General features: G+C 44.1%; 2 protein-coding genes and 1 long non-coding RNA gene across 8 annotated transcripts in view; 2 read left to right on the forward strand and 1 right to left on the reverse strand.

The window, feature by feature from the left end:
* Positions 1-8,572, forward strand: part of MEGF9 (multiple EGF like domains 9) — an 87,753-nt gene extending 79,181 nt beyond the window's left edge. The window contains exons 6-7 of one of the 2 annotated variants that reach the window (XM_081179737.1): positions 1,303-3,510; positions 3,684-8,572. In XM_081179737.1, coding sequence (XP_081035863.1) covers positions 1,303-1,754 — 452 coding nt within the window. In that variant the 3' untranslated portion in view covers positions 1,755-3,510; positions 3,684-8,572. Of the gene's footprint in view, positions 1-1,302; positions 3,511-3,674 lie in introns of both variants that reach the window. The other variant, XM_081179736.1, reaches the window with a different exon arrangement.
* The window catches only part of LOC308579109, a 262,636-nt gene that overhangs the window by 21,437 nt on the left and 222,539 nt on the right, over positions 1-18,660 (reverse strand). The gene's annotated exons all lie outside the window — the stretch shown is intronic.
* The window catches only part of CDK5RAP2 (CDK5 regulatory subunit associated protein 2), a 142,585-nt gene continuing 137,004 nt past the window's right edge, over positions 13,080-18,660 (forward strand). For 3 of the 5 annotated variants that reach the window (XM_081179600.1, XM_081179602.1, XM_081179601.1), the window contains exons 1-3: positions 13,624-13,676; positions 16,217-16,284; positions 18,170-18,237. In XM_081179600.1, the coding sequence (XP_081035726.1) occupies positions 13,639-13,676; positions 16,217-16,284; positions 18,170-18,237 (174 nt within the window). In that variant the 5' untranslated portion in view covers positions 13,624-13,638. Of the gene's footprint in view, positions 13,253-13,284; positions 13,390-13,623; positions 13,677-16,216; positions 16,285-18,169; positions 18,238-18,660 lie in introns of those variants that run through there. The other 2 variants (XM_081179603.1, XM_081179604.1) reach the window with 2 other exon arrangements.

The following is an 18,660-nucleotide window of genomic DNA, read 5'->3' on the forward strand; positions in this document are numbered from 1 at the left end:
CTAGGCTGCATCAACAGAAGTCTAGTGTCTAGATCAAGGGAAGTAATAGTCCCACTCTATTCTGCCTTGGTCAGACCACACCTTGAATACTGTGTCCCGTTCTGGGCGCCACAATTTAAGAAAGATACTGACAAACTGGAACGTGTGCAGAGGAGGGCAACCAAGATGATCAAGGGTCTGGAAACCAAGCCTTATGAGGAACAGTTATGGAAATGGGTATGTTTAGCCTGCTAAAGAGAAGATATGATACCATCTTTAAATACTTGAAGGCCTATCACATGGTAGATAGAGCAAGCTTGTTTTCTCCTGCTCAGAATAGCAGGTCTGAAACCAATTGTTTCAACTTTCAAGAAAGGAGACTAAACACCAGGAAGAACTTTTTGATGGGAGGAGCAGTTCAACAGTGGAATGGTTTCCTTCAGAAAGTGGTGGACTCTCCTTCCTTGGAGGTTTCTAAGCAGAGGTTGGATGGCCATCTGTCATGGATGCTTTCGCTGAGGTTCCTGCTTTGCAGGGGGTTGGACTAGATGACCTTTGGGGTACCTTTCAACTCTATGATTCTATGTTCTTACATTTAGCCACTGCCCGAGTTGGGGCGTAGGGTGGCAGCACTGTGACTGGGCCCACAATAAACTAACTAACTAACTTTGTGGTGAGTTCACCTACCTTTCCCTCAGAAAAAATACAGTGATGATATTCTTACAAACAAACAATCAAACACATCAGAAATGTGAACTGAATTTAAGAGCTAAAATTTAAACTGGTGTGGGTGCCCTTGGAAATTCATGCCTTATGTAGATTAGAATGCTATTTTGAAGTTTGTAGGTTTCCGTTGTCACTTGATCTCTTGAGGTTTATTTCATTTCAGAATCTATTTCATTAGCAAAACATGAAAGTGATGTACCAAAAAATTATGACAAATCCCAGAAACTTGAGAACACACACTTTTAAAAAGAGTTATTATTAAATGTCAACTTGTATGCTGCTTTTCAAAACCAATATTCTTCCCAAAGTAGCTCTAAATTGAAAGGTTATAAATTGGGTGGCAGGTGTGGGAGGGAGATATTTTACTAGAATTTGTGATAGTGAAATAAGGTTTGATAAGTTTTATTAAATTAAAAGATGGGAAACCATCCTTTATTTGTTTTGTCCTTTCTGAATTGGTAAGTATTTATTAATTACTAGAAAATGGGCCGGGAAATGCTGTTGACCTGCTGTGATGTGGGTTAATGGATGTGTTTGATGCTTAATAATAAGAATACACTCACTTTGCCATATTTGCCTTTTTAAAAAATTCTCTAGAATATGTTCCTGGTCCCGAAGGCAGAGGGTTGACTCCTCCAACTATAAACATCAGTGTATCAACATCATACTCAGCCACCAACAGCACGTTACCCCAGCCTCCGATGGTACAGACAGTTTCCCCCATCAGTTCCTCTGACAATAGTACTTCTACTTTAGCTGATGTATCATGGACCCAGTTCAATATCATCATCCTTACTGTCATTATTATCCTTGTGGTTCTGCTGATGGGATTTGTGGGTGCTGTCTACACATACCGCGAATATCAGAACAGGAAGCTGAATGCCCCCTTTTGGACCATTGAGCTCAAGGAGGACAACATCAGTTTCAGCAGCTACCATGATAGCATCCCCAATGCTGATGTCTCAGGCCTGTTGGAGGACGATGGTAACGAGGTGGCACCCAATGGCCAGCTGGCGTTGGCTACTCCCATGCATAACTACAAGGCTTAATGAAACCAGGGTTGAGAGTTTACTTCGAAATCTTGTAAGTGGAGCAAACCAGTGCAGTGCCCGTTGGGAAGGACACCAGTCAATGACACCAGCGTTCCGGGCAAGAGGACTAAATAACTTTCCCAGCGTTGGCCATGTCCAGGCTTTGGGGTCCACACACACACACACACACACACACACACACACACACACACACACACAGTGTTGGACACTGGAGATAATAAAGGAGTTTCAGGTAAATTTACAGATTGTATTCAATTCATTGTTTCCCATCAAAATCCATCTTTGCCACTATGGATATAAACTTGTATTTTAAAAAATGGAGTTGCTTTGAAATATATTTTTGTATGAAATGATGAAGGCATATACCAAGACGTCATCTCATTGCCAATCAAAAGCTATGTTGAAACACTGGACGCCTGATTTTAAAACTCTTGTTTTGAAATGTAGCCATTGTCATATAAATTATGGCAAATGGCTTTTATGGTTTGGAGAGCCGGGGGGCTGGGGGTGGATTCCCAGACCTTTTTTTGTGCTCTTAAAAGAGTTATGCTTTTTCTTCTTCTTCTTTTAAAAAAAGAAAAGTCACTGGTGAAAAGATGCGCTGATAGAAACCAAGAACTCTGAAAGTTGGCATTTATGCTTTGACCTTAGAAGTACGAAAAAGAAATGAGTGAGGGTGTTGTACTTTTTCTGCAACCTTCCTTCAAATGTGATGATGATGCTATTTAAAATGCAAGAATCTGTTTATTTTCTTAGCTTTGTTGAACTCTGATTCTCCCAAGGGATGCTAGTGAGGACGTTGCACAAGCATTGTTCCCCAAGTCTCCAATCTGGTGTGGAAACAGCCTGTATACAGAATGTAACAAAGCTTCCTCTGCAATGTATTTGTAAACTATTTGTACAAAAATGACATATTTTATCACTTAGATTTTATCTGTACAGCCCCTCACAGCATTGTAAAAACAAAAACAAACAAACACAGAACTCAAAGCAACAACAAATAAGCAAGTATTGTATTAAAGTGCTGTAAATTTCAATGGCAATATTGTTGGAGCTGGGCCTCCGGCAAAGGTTTGTTGCTAACTTTTTCCTCTTCTGATAATATGACTAACTTTCTGATCTTAAATTGATCGTTCCTCCCTCTTTTTTTTTGTTTTTTTTGTTTGAACGTCTACAGCAGGGGTGAGGAGGAACCTCTGGCCTGGGCACCAAATGTGACCCTCCAGGCCTCTTTGTCTGACCTTCAAGGCTCTCCTCAGGCAGGGCCGCCCTGCCCATGAGTCAGACTGAGGCAGCTGCCTTGGGTGGTAGAATCCTGTGGGGCAGGTGCACAACCCCAGTAAGCAAGGCTTTGGTGGGGGAAGGGGCCCGTTCCTTCCCATTTTGTCTCAGGCAGTATAACAGAACAGGCTGCCTCTGTCCCCAGGCCATGGCCTTACCTCATACCCTGCTTGAGTGTTTTTGGTTGGCTGGAATGTGTATTTTGAAGAATGATAAAGCCTTTTGGCTTGTCTGGACAAAGAGGAATAGGTATGTGTAGAGAGCAGCCCAGCGTACAAAAGGGGGAAATAGTATTTGTTTCCCCATCCACTCCCTTGGCTGATGCGAAAGGACCCACTCCAGAAAATCTGAAGGCTCACCAGGCCCCAGGTCCTCCTGTTACTTCCCCGCTTGCTCTGGTTTGCCTGGTCTCCTGTTCCCAACCCTCTTCTTCCTCCTTTGCTAGCTGTTGTCTCACAGGCAGTGGCGTAGCGTGGGTTGTCAGCACCCGGGGCAAGGCAAGTAATTTGCGCCCCCTAACCCGTGGATTTGCGCCCCCTAACCCGTGGATTTGCGCCCCCTAACCCTAACCCCCAGATGTTGCGCCCGGTGCGGCCGGCCCCCCCTGCACTCCCCACGCTACGCCACTGCTCACAGGTGGCACAGAACCCCCCCATTAATGCCCCCCCCCTTTGATCATGCTCCCTCTCTGTCTCTTCTGCCCGCATATCTCATCTCCCCACTCCTCAGTCTTCTGCCAGTCCCTGGAACCCTCTTTCATTCAGAGTTCTCTACCTCTTCATCCACAGCACAAGAACCAATCAAACTGTTTAAAATTACACCTCTTTGCTTTGGTATAGCTTTCCAGTCAGCACCATTTTTACAAGTATGTTTATATTGTTCATCTTTTTGCTGACATTACCAAAAACTGTTTTAGTGCAAATGTGTGTGCGTGGGGGAAGGATTGAACTTTTGAAATAGGTTCCCCAAAAGGCACGCTAAGGTATTTTGTCCTTCTTTTGCCCACACAACTGTGACACACCCACTTGTGTTGATGGAGGATAGCGGGACATACATTCAAAAATGGGTTGCATCTGTTGAAGTGTGGAAAGTCAGTTTCGGTTCTGTGTGGGCTTTACAGATTCTGCATTGCAGACACTCTCTGGAATCTCATTGGGCTGTCAATGACAACCTGTCTGGGGCTCCTGGTTTTGTACAAGAGCAGGATCAGGCTCTTCTCCAGTGGTGGGGAAATGACATGTTATGTACTGAGTTGAATAGGATCCAAAAGGCAGCAGTCTGATTGGTCCTAGAACAATAGGGTTCAGAATGCAGCAGTCTGATTGGTCCACAGGAGCCACCCAATCCAGCTCCAGGTGGAAGTGAATCCGCAACCTGATTGGCCTACAGGTGATTCCCAGAATTAGCTAATCCTGTGGGACCCACTGTGTAAATAATGTATATAAAGCAGACATTCTGGGGGAACTTCCATTTTTCTCCTCACCACTATGAGCTGAATAAAGAGCATAAAATCCACTCTCGACTCTGAGTATATTTCACTGGCAATGTGGATGGGATGGGATCCCGCTGAGCTGACTGCCACACACAGCTCCACAACACCGCCACCTCAGACTGCAGCATTCTGAATCCTATTGTTCTAGGACCAATCAGACTGCTGCCTTTTGGATCCTATTCAACTCAGTACATAACATGACATATAGCTCTCTCCTCTATCCAATGATCCTTCTAAATTGATGTCAACTTTTTGCCACATTGAAATTCTTAGCACCAAGTGGGAACATGGATGATCAAGGCTGGCTGTTCTAGTAGGCACAGTGAGGCAGCACGTGCAAGGTGGGAAGCAGCAGTGAAGTGCTAAAGGGCAGAAGCCAGGCTTCTCCTCTCAGGTGCAATGGCAGATACTGCCCTGTCATTGGTGTTGAAATCAGTCTTGAGACCTGTGGGTATAGGGCGATATACAAATTTAATTCATAATAATAATAAATAAATATAAAATCAGATTCAGCTCCAGTACAGTTGGCTTCTCTAGGTGGAACAGGGAGGGAGGTGCTTTCTTACCATTTGCCTCAGGCAGCACAATGTCTTGGGTCAGCTGGGTCAGCTCTGCTATTAGGCGGAGGGAGCCAGCCACCTCAGGTACAGTGCTGGATTTAAGGTGGTGCGGGCAGTTCCCCTGCCCAGGGTGCCAAGCCGAGAGGGTGTAAAATTGAGAAGATCTATGATTAAGAAGATCCAGTTGGGGTGCCAAATTTTGGTGTCACACGGTGCCATATTACAAAAGATTACCAAAGTGTGCCCCTGTCAGGTGGCGGATACTGAGGACTGGGGAGAATTGTATGCGCCACGTGGACAGTCCCTCCTAAGGCAGCCTGTGCAGTTGAGGACAGAGTGCTTGAATCCACTTTAATTCCACAAATCTAAATTTTCCAGCAGGCACTTCAATCCTTCCTGCAATAACAATATTGAGGCGGCCATTGAATGTGCATGCTTGCTTCCTGCGAGTGGGGTTGGTGGGTGGGCGCATGCAGGAAGCTGAATCAGTCCTCAAAAGAACAAGTGTGGGAGTTTGCAGGAGAGAACACTATGTATTTAAGTGTTCCACTGGAAAAAGTGTGTGTCAATTTTTATCACCTTCTCTACTTGAAACCAACTGTTATCTCTCAAATGTTCCACCCTATATCAACCTTCCATATTTGATTTGTTTTTAAAGCTGCCTTTCCTTTCCTCCTTTCCTTTCCTTTCCTTTCCTTTCCTTTCCTTTCCTTTCCTTTCCTTTCCTTTCCTTTCCTTTCCTTTCCTTTCCCTTTCCCTTTCCCTTTCCCTTTCCTTTCCTTTCCTTTCCTTGATGGCTTTGCAAAGTCTTATCTGCTCCTTTCAACCCTTCCCAGTCTCCCAGAGCTAGCGTGGATCCCAACAAGGAACTGACCATATTGCGTGTAAATGGGTTTAGCTGTCCTGGTTTCACTGCAAAGGATTCTGGAGGGAAAATAATAAGGTACCACCCTTCCAATTTGCACTCTTACATTAAATAGTGTAATAAAAAATTATTTTCTGCATATGTCTGTGGGAAACTTCACTTCATATGCACTGTAAACTCTCATTAGCCTCCCCCAACCTGGTGCTTCCAGGTGTTTCATAGTACAACTCCCATTAGTCCCAGCCAGCATGGCCAATGCTCACAGTCAGTGGGAACTGGAGTTCAAAGACATCTAGAAGGCTCTAAGTTGAGGAAAGCTGGCCTGCATCATAAGGGGGGTGTTCTTGTTTCTTAGCTAGTCCTAACAAGGATATGGTGCTACTATGGATTCTGACCTCTTTAGGCAGGGATGTAGAACCTGTGGCACTCCAGATGCTGCTGCTGAATTACAATTCATGATTGATAGCTCAGTCATTAGACCATGAGACTCATCATCTCAGGGTCATGGGTTTGAGCCCTATGTTGGGCAAAAGATTCCTGTACTGCAGGGGGCTGGACTATACCCTTGCCCCTTCCTGCTCTACAATTTTATGAACTCACAGCCCTAACTTTGGTCATACTGGCTGGGGCAGGTGGGAGTTGGAATCCAGTAACATCTGGAGAATCTCAGGCTCCCCCCATTTCTTGCATAGAAAAAAACCTTTGAAAGTCCAGAAGGTCAAATATCTTCTACTGCAGCCTACATATAAGGAGACCAAAGGTCCCAGATTCAATCTTTGGCATTGTTGGGTAGCGCTAGGAAGGACTTCGGTCCAAGAATCTGAACACCAGTTGCCAATTGCTGGAAACTAGGGACATGGAACCTGGTGCCCTCCAGTGGTTGCTGGACTACAGCTCCCATCATACCTGTCCATTGGTGATACTGGCTAGGGCTGGTGGGAGTTGGAGTCCAACCACATCCAGAGGGCCACAGGTTTCCACATCCCTGTCTTAACGGACCAGCATTAGGGAGGAATCTTCCAAAGAATCCCTGGTTTCAGCTCTTAAAACATATGACAGATGAGTGCATGTTTTGAGCATTTGGGCGCATTTCATGGATGTGAAACCCAGCTCATCTTAAGTGAGTTCCACGCACAAATGTCTACCATGGCGAGAGTATGCCAACCTATCAAACCTGTGACGTGTAATAATGGAACCACCGAACAGTGGGTGGTGTTTCAGCATTGTGAAAATTTTAGAAGCAACAGTTTGAGAGTATATATCAGGGATGGGGAACCTGTGGCCCTCCAGATGCAGTTGGATTACAGCTCCCATTGTCCTACACTATTTGCCATGTTGGCTGGGGCTCATGAGTGCGGGAGTAAACTACTTCTGGGAGGTTCCCCATCCATAGAAGGCCTATTGCTGTACTCTGGATACGTTTTGGCATTTCTAAAGGAGAATTCAGTGCACTCTGCCCAGGCTTCCAGAGTTCCTTAGGAGAATCCATTAGAAGTTAAACCATTTTTTGTGGGGGTATTGTAGTATAGTATGTATGTACCCCTATGTGATGCTACTCAGATTCAAGGAAGTGATACTGTTGCCTGGTGTGAATGGAGAAGACTGAAGGAACTGTAAGTTACCCATGGTGGCCAAAGGCTTACGGTCCTTTCATCTTGCTCTGGTTATGATCTTAAACTAATGACTTTGAGCCATGTCAATCTATGCCATAGCTGGTTTGGGTGAAGGCAAATGTAATCTCAATGATCTACCCAGTGACAAGTTTTGCCTCTTCTGCATATGCTGCTCCATAACCACACTTGGATGCACTTCGTGTCCAAACAGAAACAGCAGGCCAGTGTTTGTTCTTTTTTAAAAAATAGAATCTAATGAACTACCATAGCTAGAAATAACTGCATGAAATTTAACTGTAGAGAGGCAGCATGAATTGTGTAGTGAAATAGGCACTGCATTAGATCAGGCCAAAAAATATGCTAAATTTATGAAACAGGTATGATGATCTCAGAAGCATGGTTGGCCAAGACCTTTTTGCCCTGAAATTTTATTCCAACTCATTGGTCACATCCATACCATACATTTAAAGTGCATTCAGAGCATATGGCTTCCCCCCAAAGAATCATGGGAACTGTAGTTTGTTGAGGGTGCTGGGAATTGTAGCTTAGTGAAGTTCTTGGTTCCCAAGATTCTTTTTGGGAAGCCATATGCTTTAAATGTACGCCAAACAAAAGAGATATAATAAGCCACAGCAATAATTTAACACAGAGAACCTAAGACAAAAATATCCTGAAATAAAATTTCTGTACTGCAGCAACCTAAACTTCAAAAGCATTCAAAACATCTGAAAACTCAACTGCTTATATCTCCAAATCATATAGCAAGGTTTGGGCTACTGAATTGAATATAAGTTGAACTCACTGTCCCCAAGGACAATCCACCAGCCATAATTTATGCCCCTGATTTCTGAGCATATGTTGAGCTTTATTTGATAAATGGCTGGGGGGGGGGGGTGTGCGCGCGATGGGAGGGATCAAATGTATGATCAGAATATATGTTGGAATTTATACTGAAAAGTGTTATTTAAAATGAATTAAAATAAAATGTATATAATTTGTATCTATTCCAGTTTGGCTTTTGCCTTTGTTTTGTTTTTTTAAATAAAACCTGTGAATGGGTCATATACAGCTTCTGCAGACATTTTAAATCGGGGTGGTGAATCTCAGGTTCAGGGGGATAATGTGTCCCTCCAGACCTCTAGCTGACCATTGGGGCTCTCCCTAGACTACAATTCCTCCCCGGCCACACCTTTCACCAGCCCTGCTTCAGACCCTCCTTGAGAATTTTTGCCTGGTTGGATTGTATCCTTAATCTCTGATGATGCCTCTTGCTTGCCTTGGTGGAGAGAGAAGGGTGTGTGAGTGTGTGTAGAAACTGGCCACGTAAAACTTAAACTCATTGCTCTGTCCACTTTGTCTCTGTCCATGCCCACTGCTGACATGTGGCTCCCAGAAGGTTGCCCAGAAGGGATTGCTACCCTGGAACTGGAAAGGGTACTCACCAGAGCCGTCTTTCCCATAGGGCTTAGTGGTGCATTGTGCCAGGGTGCTGGCCTCTCAGGGGTGCCCCAGCGAGTGGGGGAGCTGTGCAGCTTTGCCGGCAGCCTCCCCTTTCCCTGCATGCCTGCCAGCTGTGCCCCACCAACCATAAGGCTGGCGGGCGTGGAGCTTGCCTCCCAAGCCTCCGTGGGAAGAGAGCGATCTCCACAGAGGCTTAGGATGGAAGCTGTGCCCCGCCAACTAGATGGCTGGCAGGCTTGCAGCTTCCTTCCCAAGCCTCTGCAAGGATTGCTCTCCTGCAGTGGCATGGGGGAGAGTTGTAAACCCCCCCCCCATGGCTGGCAGTGCACAGATTCACCCCCCCCCCACTATTTGGGGGTGCTGAGCAGATATTTGCACCCCAGCGCTGCATCTGCTAAAGACGGCCCTGGTACTCACATCCCTGCTCTAGAGGGATGGGAGGAAGTGACGCCCCTGAAGCTGATGGAAGATGTGTTTATATATGCACATGCAAGAGAGAAACACTAGTGTGAACATACAGAAAAGCAGAGATGCCAAGTCTTTCTAGCTGCTGTTAGCTGAAACATTTTTTTGTGGGATGGAGGCAGAGCTACAGAATGTCTTCACAAGTTCTTCTTGGATCTGCTGCTGCCGCCGAAAAGCTACCCTTTTGCCCCCACTGTGTTCTGTACATTTGTGAATAAAGCAAATTACTACTACTAGCCATGATGAATATGCTGCCCCTCCACTGTCAGAGGTAGTATCTCTTTGAATCCCAGTTCCTGGGAATCACAAATTGGGAGAGTGCTACTGCATTCAGGTCCTGCTTATGTGCTCCCTGGAGACATCTGGTTGGCTGTTGTGAGAACAGGATGCTGGCTAGATGTCGTTGACCTGACCTAGCAGAGCACTGCTTATGCTCTTATGTACAAAGCCACTGTGTTCCCCATCCAAAGGTATTTAAACCCTATTTGTCCTGCCCGTGCATTGGCTCTCCACTCCAAACTGAGGAGTGCAGAACAGTAGAAAAAGTGGCCCACTCTGCTCCTGCCTTCTACTTCAATCCCACTCCACAAAAATAATGGTGCCTGGATAATTCAGGATTGTCTTCCCTCTGTTAGCTAGCTTCCAGACACCATATGCTTATTTAGTCAGAGTCCCATCCAAAGCATGAGAGACTAGAACTAATCCTAATCCTAGAAGCAGGCCTCTGTAGCTCAAACTTTAACATCTTCAGAGTTCACATTTTATCCCTTCAACAGATGCTGGTTTAATGACCAGACAACTTTATTATTATTATTTAAACTGCAAAAACTCACAACATTGATACTGATTCTTTGTAGTACTGGAACCTTGCCAATAACAATTTGCTGGTCAAATGGTTTAAGAATGGTTTAATCTCCTGAAATGTGCGGCTAATTGAAATAAGGCTGAAACAATGCTGATCTTATTAGTGGCAGGGAAGTATTTAACTGCTTCAAAACGATACTGTTTCACCACCTCTATCATAGCCCTGTGATGCTGTGGTAAAATATATAGAATCACAGTTGGAGGGGTCCAGATTTCTGCTAAAGTGGGGGTGAGGGCAAGCCTCAGGTGTTAGATGTGTGTGTATGTGTTGGGGGGATGTGGTCCTCCAAGCCTCTCCATTTGGTCCTTAATTGTGATAATGCCCCTTGTGTACTGGAGAAGCAAAGATCACCAGTGTCGAAGCAATGACTCTTCAACATCAACTTCATTGGACTGGTCATGTTGTTCAGATGCCTGATTATCATCTTTCGAAGCAACTACTCTATTCTGAACTTAAAAATGGTGGTCAACAAAAGAAGTTTAAAGAATCAAGAGGGCTTCAGGATTGCTCTCCTGTACTATTTCAGACATGTGGTTTATGTATGTGTGTTTATCTTCTGCATTTATGAACATTTATCTATATTTGAGACCTTGGAATTCTTATAACCCATTGAAAGTAGCAGCTGGAGGTGTAGAAGAGAGACTTCTTAATGCTAAACAAAACTAGAGATGTTTGAAGAAACTCGTGAAATTGAATGTCAGTGCATGTACATGTACAGTAGGGACGCGGGTGGCGCTGTGGGTAAAACCTCAGTGCCTAGGACATGCCTATCACATGGTCGGTGCTTCGAATCCCCGCGGCGGGGTGAGCTCCTGTCATTCGGTCCCAGCTCCTGCCCACCTAGCAGTTCGAAAGCACTCTTAAGTGCAAGTAGATAAATAGGTACCGCTTTATAGCGGGAAGGTAAACGGTGTTTCCGTGTGCTGCGCTGGTGCTGGCTCGCCAGAGCAGCTTCGTCATGCTGGCCACATGACCTGGAAGTGTCTCCGGACGCTGCTGGCCCCCGGCCTCTTAAGTGAGATGGACGCACAACCCTAGAGTCGGACACGACTGGCCCGTACCGGCAGGGGTACCTTTACCTTTACCTTTACATGTATATGTAAAACACTGCTGCTTTGCATGAAATGTTGGAAATCATTAAATAGTGAAACAAGACCTGTCAGGAGTGAACACGGACCACTGGTACCAAATCGTATGGGAAACAACCTTACTAGAAAAGCTAACCAGCAGACTGAAACCGACATGGGGACAAAAAGACAAGGACACCTTCACCCTGGTATGGCTCCCCTTTATTACATGCCCAACAAGATAACAAGAACCCATCAACTGCTTACAAATCTGTAAGGATAACTTGACCCAACAATCCATCCCCCCCCCACGCAGACAAATCTCACTGTAGCTAATCAGCAATGCCCTGTCCCCTCCCACTGCCAAGAGAAAATAAAAACCAATAGAAAGGGAACCTATCCAAGCGATGCTTGGATTAAGTAAAAGAATGTACATTTATTGTTGTTAGCAGCTCTGAGCCCGGCTTTGGCTGGGGAGGGTGGGATATAAATATTTATTTATTTATTTATTTATTTATTTATTTATTTATTTATTTATTTTTATTATTATTATTAACACCCTCCCCCCTTCTCCCCCAACCTTATACTGTATAATGTCTCATGTAACTTATTTGTAGAAAAGCCTCTACGACCTGAAAATAGAGACAATGCATGTACTTTTGTAACCCCAAAAATCTTTAATAATATTAATTACAACATATTAGCAAGTTAGGAAATAACACTTCTGCCTTTGCATAGTAAAAGAGAACTACATAACCGAGTTAATGGTTTGTATGGTGACATCTTGTTTTAAGATTGGTGGGGTATAAATAATAAAATAATAATAATAATAATAATAATAATAATAATAATAATAATAATAGAGAAAGGTTACTTGGAGACTTGAGCATTGTGATCAGTGTTTTTTATTATTAAGAAACAAAGAACTGGTAGTATTGTGTAGTGGTCAGGATGTTGGACCACAGGAAGAGCTTTCTGAGGTTAAGAGCTGTTCGAAAGTGGAACGGACTCCCACAAGAGGTGGTGGGCTCTCCTTCCTTGAAGGCCAACTGTCATGGATGCATAGCTGTCAACGTTTCCCTTTTCTTCGGGGAAATTCCCTTATTCCGAATAGGATTCCTCGCAAGAAAAGGGGAAAGTTGACAGTTATGCATGGATGCTTTAGATAAGATTCCTGCCTTGCAGGGGGTTGGACTAGATGACCATCGGAATCCCTCCCAACTCTAATTAAATGTATTTTGAATGTATTGCTTCGGCAGGAGAGAAAATAATATTTCCCGCTTTTATTTCCTCTCCTGCTGCTTCTCAGGACCAGATTGCCTCAATCACCCCTCCCCCCACATGCCACGCCTCTTCCTGGAGAAAAAAAATGCCCGTATCGTGTCGTCGCTTCCTGCCGGCATGCGCCGCGTACCCGGAACAAATATGACGGCTCAGCTTCCGCCCCACCGAAAAAAATCCCGCTTTTGCATTCACCCGCCTATCGGCTGCGACGTGCCACATAATTCCCTTAACAAAGATGGCGCTCAAAACGCCCTCTCTCAATGGAAGTAGGCAGGGAAAGATGGCGGCAGGCCATAGGGTTAACTGCGCAGCTTTTGCCAGGGCGTCTCTCGCGGCTTCATCAAGATGGCGGGGGGCGCCGCTGAGGCCGTTTGAATTCCGAGCCAGCCGCCAAACTCGGACAATAACAGCCCGGGTCGCCGCCGGGGAAGTCGCAGCAGCCGCTCGCCTGCTCGCCCCTCCTCACCTCTCTCTCCCGTGTTTCCAGCTATGGACTCGCTGCCGGGGGAAGACCCCACCTTGCCCTTGGAGTTCAGCGGCAGGTACCTTCGCGAGGGAGGCGGAGACAGTTAGAACCGTTAGATGGAGGGAGGGGGGTGGAGGAGGAGGACGAGGGCGAGTTGGAGTTTAATTCTGACCCTTTACTACCCGTGGCGTGTTTGCACGGGCGTGAAAAGAGGTGTGTGTGTGTGTGTGAGAGAGAGAGAGATTTAATACCCCCCCCCCCGGTGTGGGAGGAAAAAAAATATTCCTTAGAGGTGGGGGCATGACCGAAGAGAAGGCATTCAAGGCCAGTACCACTCTCTTCCCCTCTCCGTCCCTTCCTCTCCCACACTGTTGTTCCTTGTTACAGTACAGTGGAGCCTCCATCCTCAGAGGCAGTGTATCTGCGCATCGCCTTGGGGGAGGGCATCTGAAAGGGCATCAAATGATTGGCTATTGCTGCAGGGGAAGGCAGTGGGAGAGGTGTGTGTTGGCAAGGAATGTGTATGTGTTTTAATCAGGGTGGATGAAAAGGATTTTTTAAAATTAAAATCGGATTTTTAAAAATTGAAATCGGATTTTTAAAAATTAAAATCGGATTTTTAAAAATTAAAATCGGATTTTTAAAATAAAATGCTTTTGGAGGAAAAATCTTTCTAAAGATAGTTTTCTGTTTAAGTTACGTTATAGTCCAAAGGCTGTTCATCAGGAAATAAGGATTTAAGTTTTTCATGTGTGCTAAAACTCAGTCTAAGGTATTTTTTAAAGAAATGTTTAACCACATGAGTTAACAAACATGGATACATATGCTATAATGTTATTGTTTTAGTTAAATTGTTTAAATTGTTATTAAGGAAATGTTTGTTTTTCTTCTTCCAATATAGTACAGCAGAAAAGTTGTCCAAATATAAACAGTTAACTTAGTAAACCTCACAATAATTCCATAATTATCTGTCTCATGTATTTCTAATAGCATAACCAAATCAGTAATTTTTGATATAACTGTAAAAACTACTCTGAAAATTTATTATTTCAGAAAAGAAACCTTCATCTGGTTGTAAATATTAAGATTATACCAGCAAGAATGAGTCTTTCTGTAAAAAAATGATTTAAATCAAGTCTTCTTGACTAGTGTTTTAAATCGTGTTTTAAATCGAATTGATTTAAATCAAATCCGCCCTGGTTTTAATGACCCCCCCCCCACTTTAGTGAGATGAAAATGATTGTTTTCCAAGTGGGGAGGGAGCTTGACAGAGGGCATTAAGGGCCACTGCCCCTGTCCCCCACTCATCGGTGTTACCTGTGGCTGGCGACCCTTAATGCCTTTTGTTAAGACCCCTCTTGGAAAAATATCTTTTTCTTCCACTGTGTTTTTTTAAAAATCACATACCCACACACCAGTGGTTTGTTGCTGAATCCATTATCTCCACTATTGTATTTTTGCTACTGGAAAAGCGGGTGTGTGCTACCAAAGATGGTTTGGTGGGTGGAGGGGGATATGTAACCCTCTTTTCCACTAGTGGGAGCAGGTCTGTGGGGGTGTGACTCTTTGTATGGCTTTTGAAGGAGACTAGGCAAATTTTTGCACCCACAATGTTGGTATTGTCCAGAAGAGTTCAGTGGAGCCTCCAGCCTCAGAGGCAAATTGCCATTAAGGCTGTCAGCCACCTCCTGACTCAGGTGTAGAAATAGATTGCTAACAAGCAAGCATGATGAGCATTGCAGCCTGGGTCCAGCACGCAACAACATGGTCAAATTACTAATTCTTTCACCTCTTTGCACCTACTCCAAGGCTTCGTCCTAAACAGTTTTTTAAAACAAGTAAAAGCGCTCTCTCTCTCTCTCTCTCTCTCTCTCTCTCTCTCTGTGTGTGTGTGGTTCTCCAAGGATTTTCCCACAGGTTACCTATTTTCTCTGCTGTTGATGCCAGTCTGCAGAAAGGGGAAACTGGGTCTGAAGGGAGCTTGATTTTGAAACATTTAATAAGTGACTAATGCTTCTCTCCAGGCTTGAAAAAGCTTAAGATCCAAAAATTTATTTGTTTTTATTGAGAGAGAGAGATGAGAGATGGCAACTCTAGCTACTTTGGGTTTAATCTTATGAATGTAAAGAGAGCCGTATCCAATTGGACCAAAGGCCTACCCAGCGTCAAGTTTCCAACCTTGGTTATAGTAGATGCCTCCAGAAAGGCCAGAGGTAGGGGAGTCCTTGTCCATTGTTTCTCAAGCAATTACTGTAGTGCACTAAGAACATAAGAGGAGCTCTGTGTCCCATGTGATGCAATAGCCATGTGGTCCAGATACTTCACATTGGAAACATATCTAGACAAAAGGAACTGACTGGGCACATTGGACCTCTCCAACTCACATGCTTCTTGAAGCACTTTGCACTCTATGATGTGCCATGACTGTTGCTTCCTTTGGTGCACAGTATTCTTAAGCAGGTTGCCAATAATATCATTTGGAACTGGAAAGGTACTCTCACAAAAACTTGGTGCTGTACTCCAAAATAAGTTGTGAACAGTGTTCAAACTAACTGGGTGCCAGCTGCTTTTTTTGTGACTCAAAAGCACCTTCTTGCAATCAAGTTGAGATTTCCTGTCTCAAGTCTTGCTTTGCAGAAGCAGTGGTGTGAGTTTTCTGAATTTTTTTCCTATGCACATTAGACAAAGAAAACTTTGTATTTGCACTGGGGAAATTTCTGGTGCCCTAGAGAGTGTTCTAATTTAGCATGCTTATTTTGCTTGTATTTAAGTAAAGAAAGATGAAAATTTTCAAACTGCCAAGCTTCCCAAATATTATATTTGCATTTGGTATGTCCCACTATTACAAGTGAACTTTGAGAACAAAATTTTCTGTGAAAAAATAAAACACTGGGGAAATATTCTTCCCCACATTTCCTGTTTTATGTATGATTTTGAGTGATCCCAACTAAATTTGGGAAATGTACATGTGAGAGATACTGCATTGATGAATCTGACTTCTAAAAGCTTTCCACAAGTGAATTCTCCTGCTTCTTCCTAGTGTGAATATGGCCAAACTTCTTGATGTATCGGGAGATGAAGTCCGAATTCGTCTGGGAGGTGATGGAGGTAAAGCTATAGGAATGCCACTTACCTTCTCCTTTTTTAATTCATTGGTTAGGTCTGTGTGTACAGAAAGCAAAACTTGGGATGGGAAAGAAATTTCAAATGTAGACTTTGGTGCATTTCAGTTCCTTCTATGCAATTGCTGAGGTTCCCAGACATTTTTGGCCTACTGTCCCCTTTTTAGGGGATGCGGGTGGCACTGTGGGTTAAACCACAGAGCCTAGGACTTGCTGATCAGAAGGTCAGCGGTTCGAATCCCCGTGACAGGGCGAGTATCCATTTCTCGGTCCCTGCTCCTGCCAACCTAGCAGTTCAAAAGTATGTCAAAGTGCAAGTAGATAAATAGGTACCACTCCGGCGGGAAGGTAGACGGCGTTTCCGTGCACTGTTCTGGTTCACCAGAAGCGGCTTAGTCATGCTGGCCACATGACCCGGAAGCTGTACGCCGGCTCCCTCAGCCAATAAAGCGAGATGAGCGGCGCAACCCCAGAGTCGGCCACGACTGGACCTAACGGTCAGGGGTCCCTTTTACATTTACCTTTTACCCCTTTTCAGGGGAAAAAAATTTCAGAAAAAAAATTACTCAGCAACCCCCCCCCCCCCCCCCGGAAATCTACCTTCTTTAGCTGAACAAACAGGAAGATGCAGGCAAATAGGCATGCCAGCTGTGATCTACCTTCTCAGGCCTGGGTGAAGCCAAAAAGGGTTCACCCGAACCTGGCAAACCTCTTGCCTCCAACATGACTGCCAGGGGAGGTGTTGTCACCATCTCGCAACGGCACCTGACCTGGCGGTAAGCACTATTAGAAAACAGATGAAGCATGTACAGTTTTCAATTTCCTCCCCTCTCTTTCTGCTTCCACCGCCCCCTTATTCAATGCCCCCAATTGCACCCAAGACCACTACTGTCCCCTGGATTGTTCCAGCACCTCTCAGGGGGAGGTATTGCCCACTTTGGGGAACACTGGTCTAGTACTTCACTCCATGCCAAATATAGCCCTCCAGGCCTCCCTGTCTGACTTTTGTGACCCTCAACAGCCCTGTTCTGCACTCTTTTAGTGTTTTTGCTAGGATGGAACATGTTCTTCAGTGGTGGTAATGCTTCTTGCTTTACTGGATAGAGGGAGATGGGGTGTGGGGTAGCAGTGTGTTTGCTATAGGAACCTCTGGCTTTTGTGTTGCTAGAATGTGTCTTCTTAAAGAAAAATTAGAGTCACACTTGTTTTGTCTACTTTTGCTTCTGGCTGCGCCCACCACTGACACATGAGACCCACACCATTGGTAATGTTGTACATGAGAGAATATGGTCATAATACACTCCCAACCCCTGTTCTGTGTAATATCTTGTTAAGGCTAATCTCAGGTAACCATGTAGGAGCTGTTGAGAGATGAGTGCAACTTCTGTATTACTGTTGTCAGCTGCAGGATTTATAGTTTATTCACTTTGTAGCTTGCTGCATAACCCAGGTGAATAATTCTGGCAAGGGAATTGAGAAACCACACAAGTATTTCTGTCAGCCCAAGGGAAATTTGTGTTTTGTTTCTCAAATATCACCCTGTCTCCATCCTGCATAGCAAACTGCCTTTTCAATTTGGGCCATGAAGGTGTTTCAGAAATAGTTTTGTGATGTTACAAAGTAAAGAAAAATAGTCACTAAAGCTTTCTGTGTATGCCTAAGCACCTGAAGTAGCTTTTCAGATCTTGGTTGGCTTGTTAAAAGAATAAAACCCTTACAAATACTGGAATTTGAAGTTGCTGCCATCCTCTCTCTGACTACCTACTTCTTTTTTAGTTTCTCTTCTTTCTTAACTGAAGGTGATGTATGCACAGTGCTGAAAAGTTAAATTTACTGGAATCTGAATAAACTTTGTCTTTTGAAACTTGTAGCATTACCAGATGTGGCAGAAGACACAGTGTCACCAACTAGAGCACGGACCATGAAGGACTTTGAAAATGTGAGTGAATGACTTTTGGCCACCCAGTGAAGTGTGTAGGTTGAAGCAGACCATTTCTTGTTCAGAATATACTGAGGAAAAGGGGATTTACAAATGTGCTGTTAAGGGACTAAACAATAACCTAACGTCCTCCATTCTTCCCCTATATTGCACATACAGCTTCTGCTGTGCTCTTGCATACATATTAAGTTGATCTACAAAAGTAGTTTCAGTACTGGGAAAATACAGCTTGTATTTGTAGATATTTCACAAATAAATAAGTATGGAAAGTTTTAGGTGCATATTTCTATGGGCAGAATTGTTTCTGGGTAATTAAGAGTATCTACTGGTTTTGAAAATTTACAACTGAGTTTACTTCAGGATTGCATTGAGTTCAGCGTATAAGCAAGGTCTTACAAGGATTACTATCACTTTCCTGTCAAT

This window comes from Podarcis bocagei (assembly GCF_964188305.1).
Source record: "Podarcis bocagei genome assembly, chromosome: Z".
In the NCBI taxonomy this organism is placed as follows: Eukaryota; Metazoa; Chordata; class Lepidosauria; order Squamata; family Lacertidae; genus Podarcis; species Podarcis bocagei.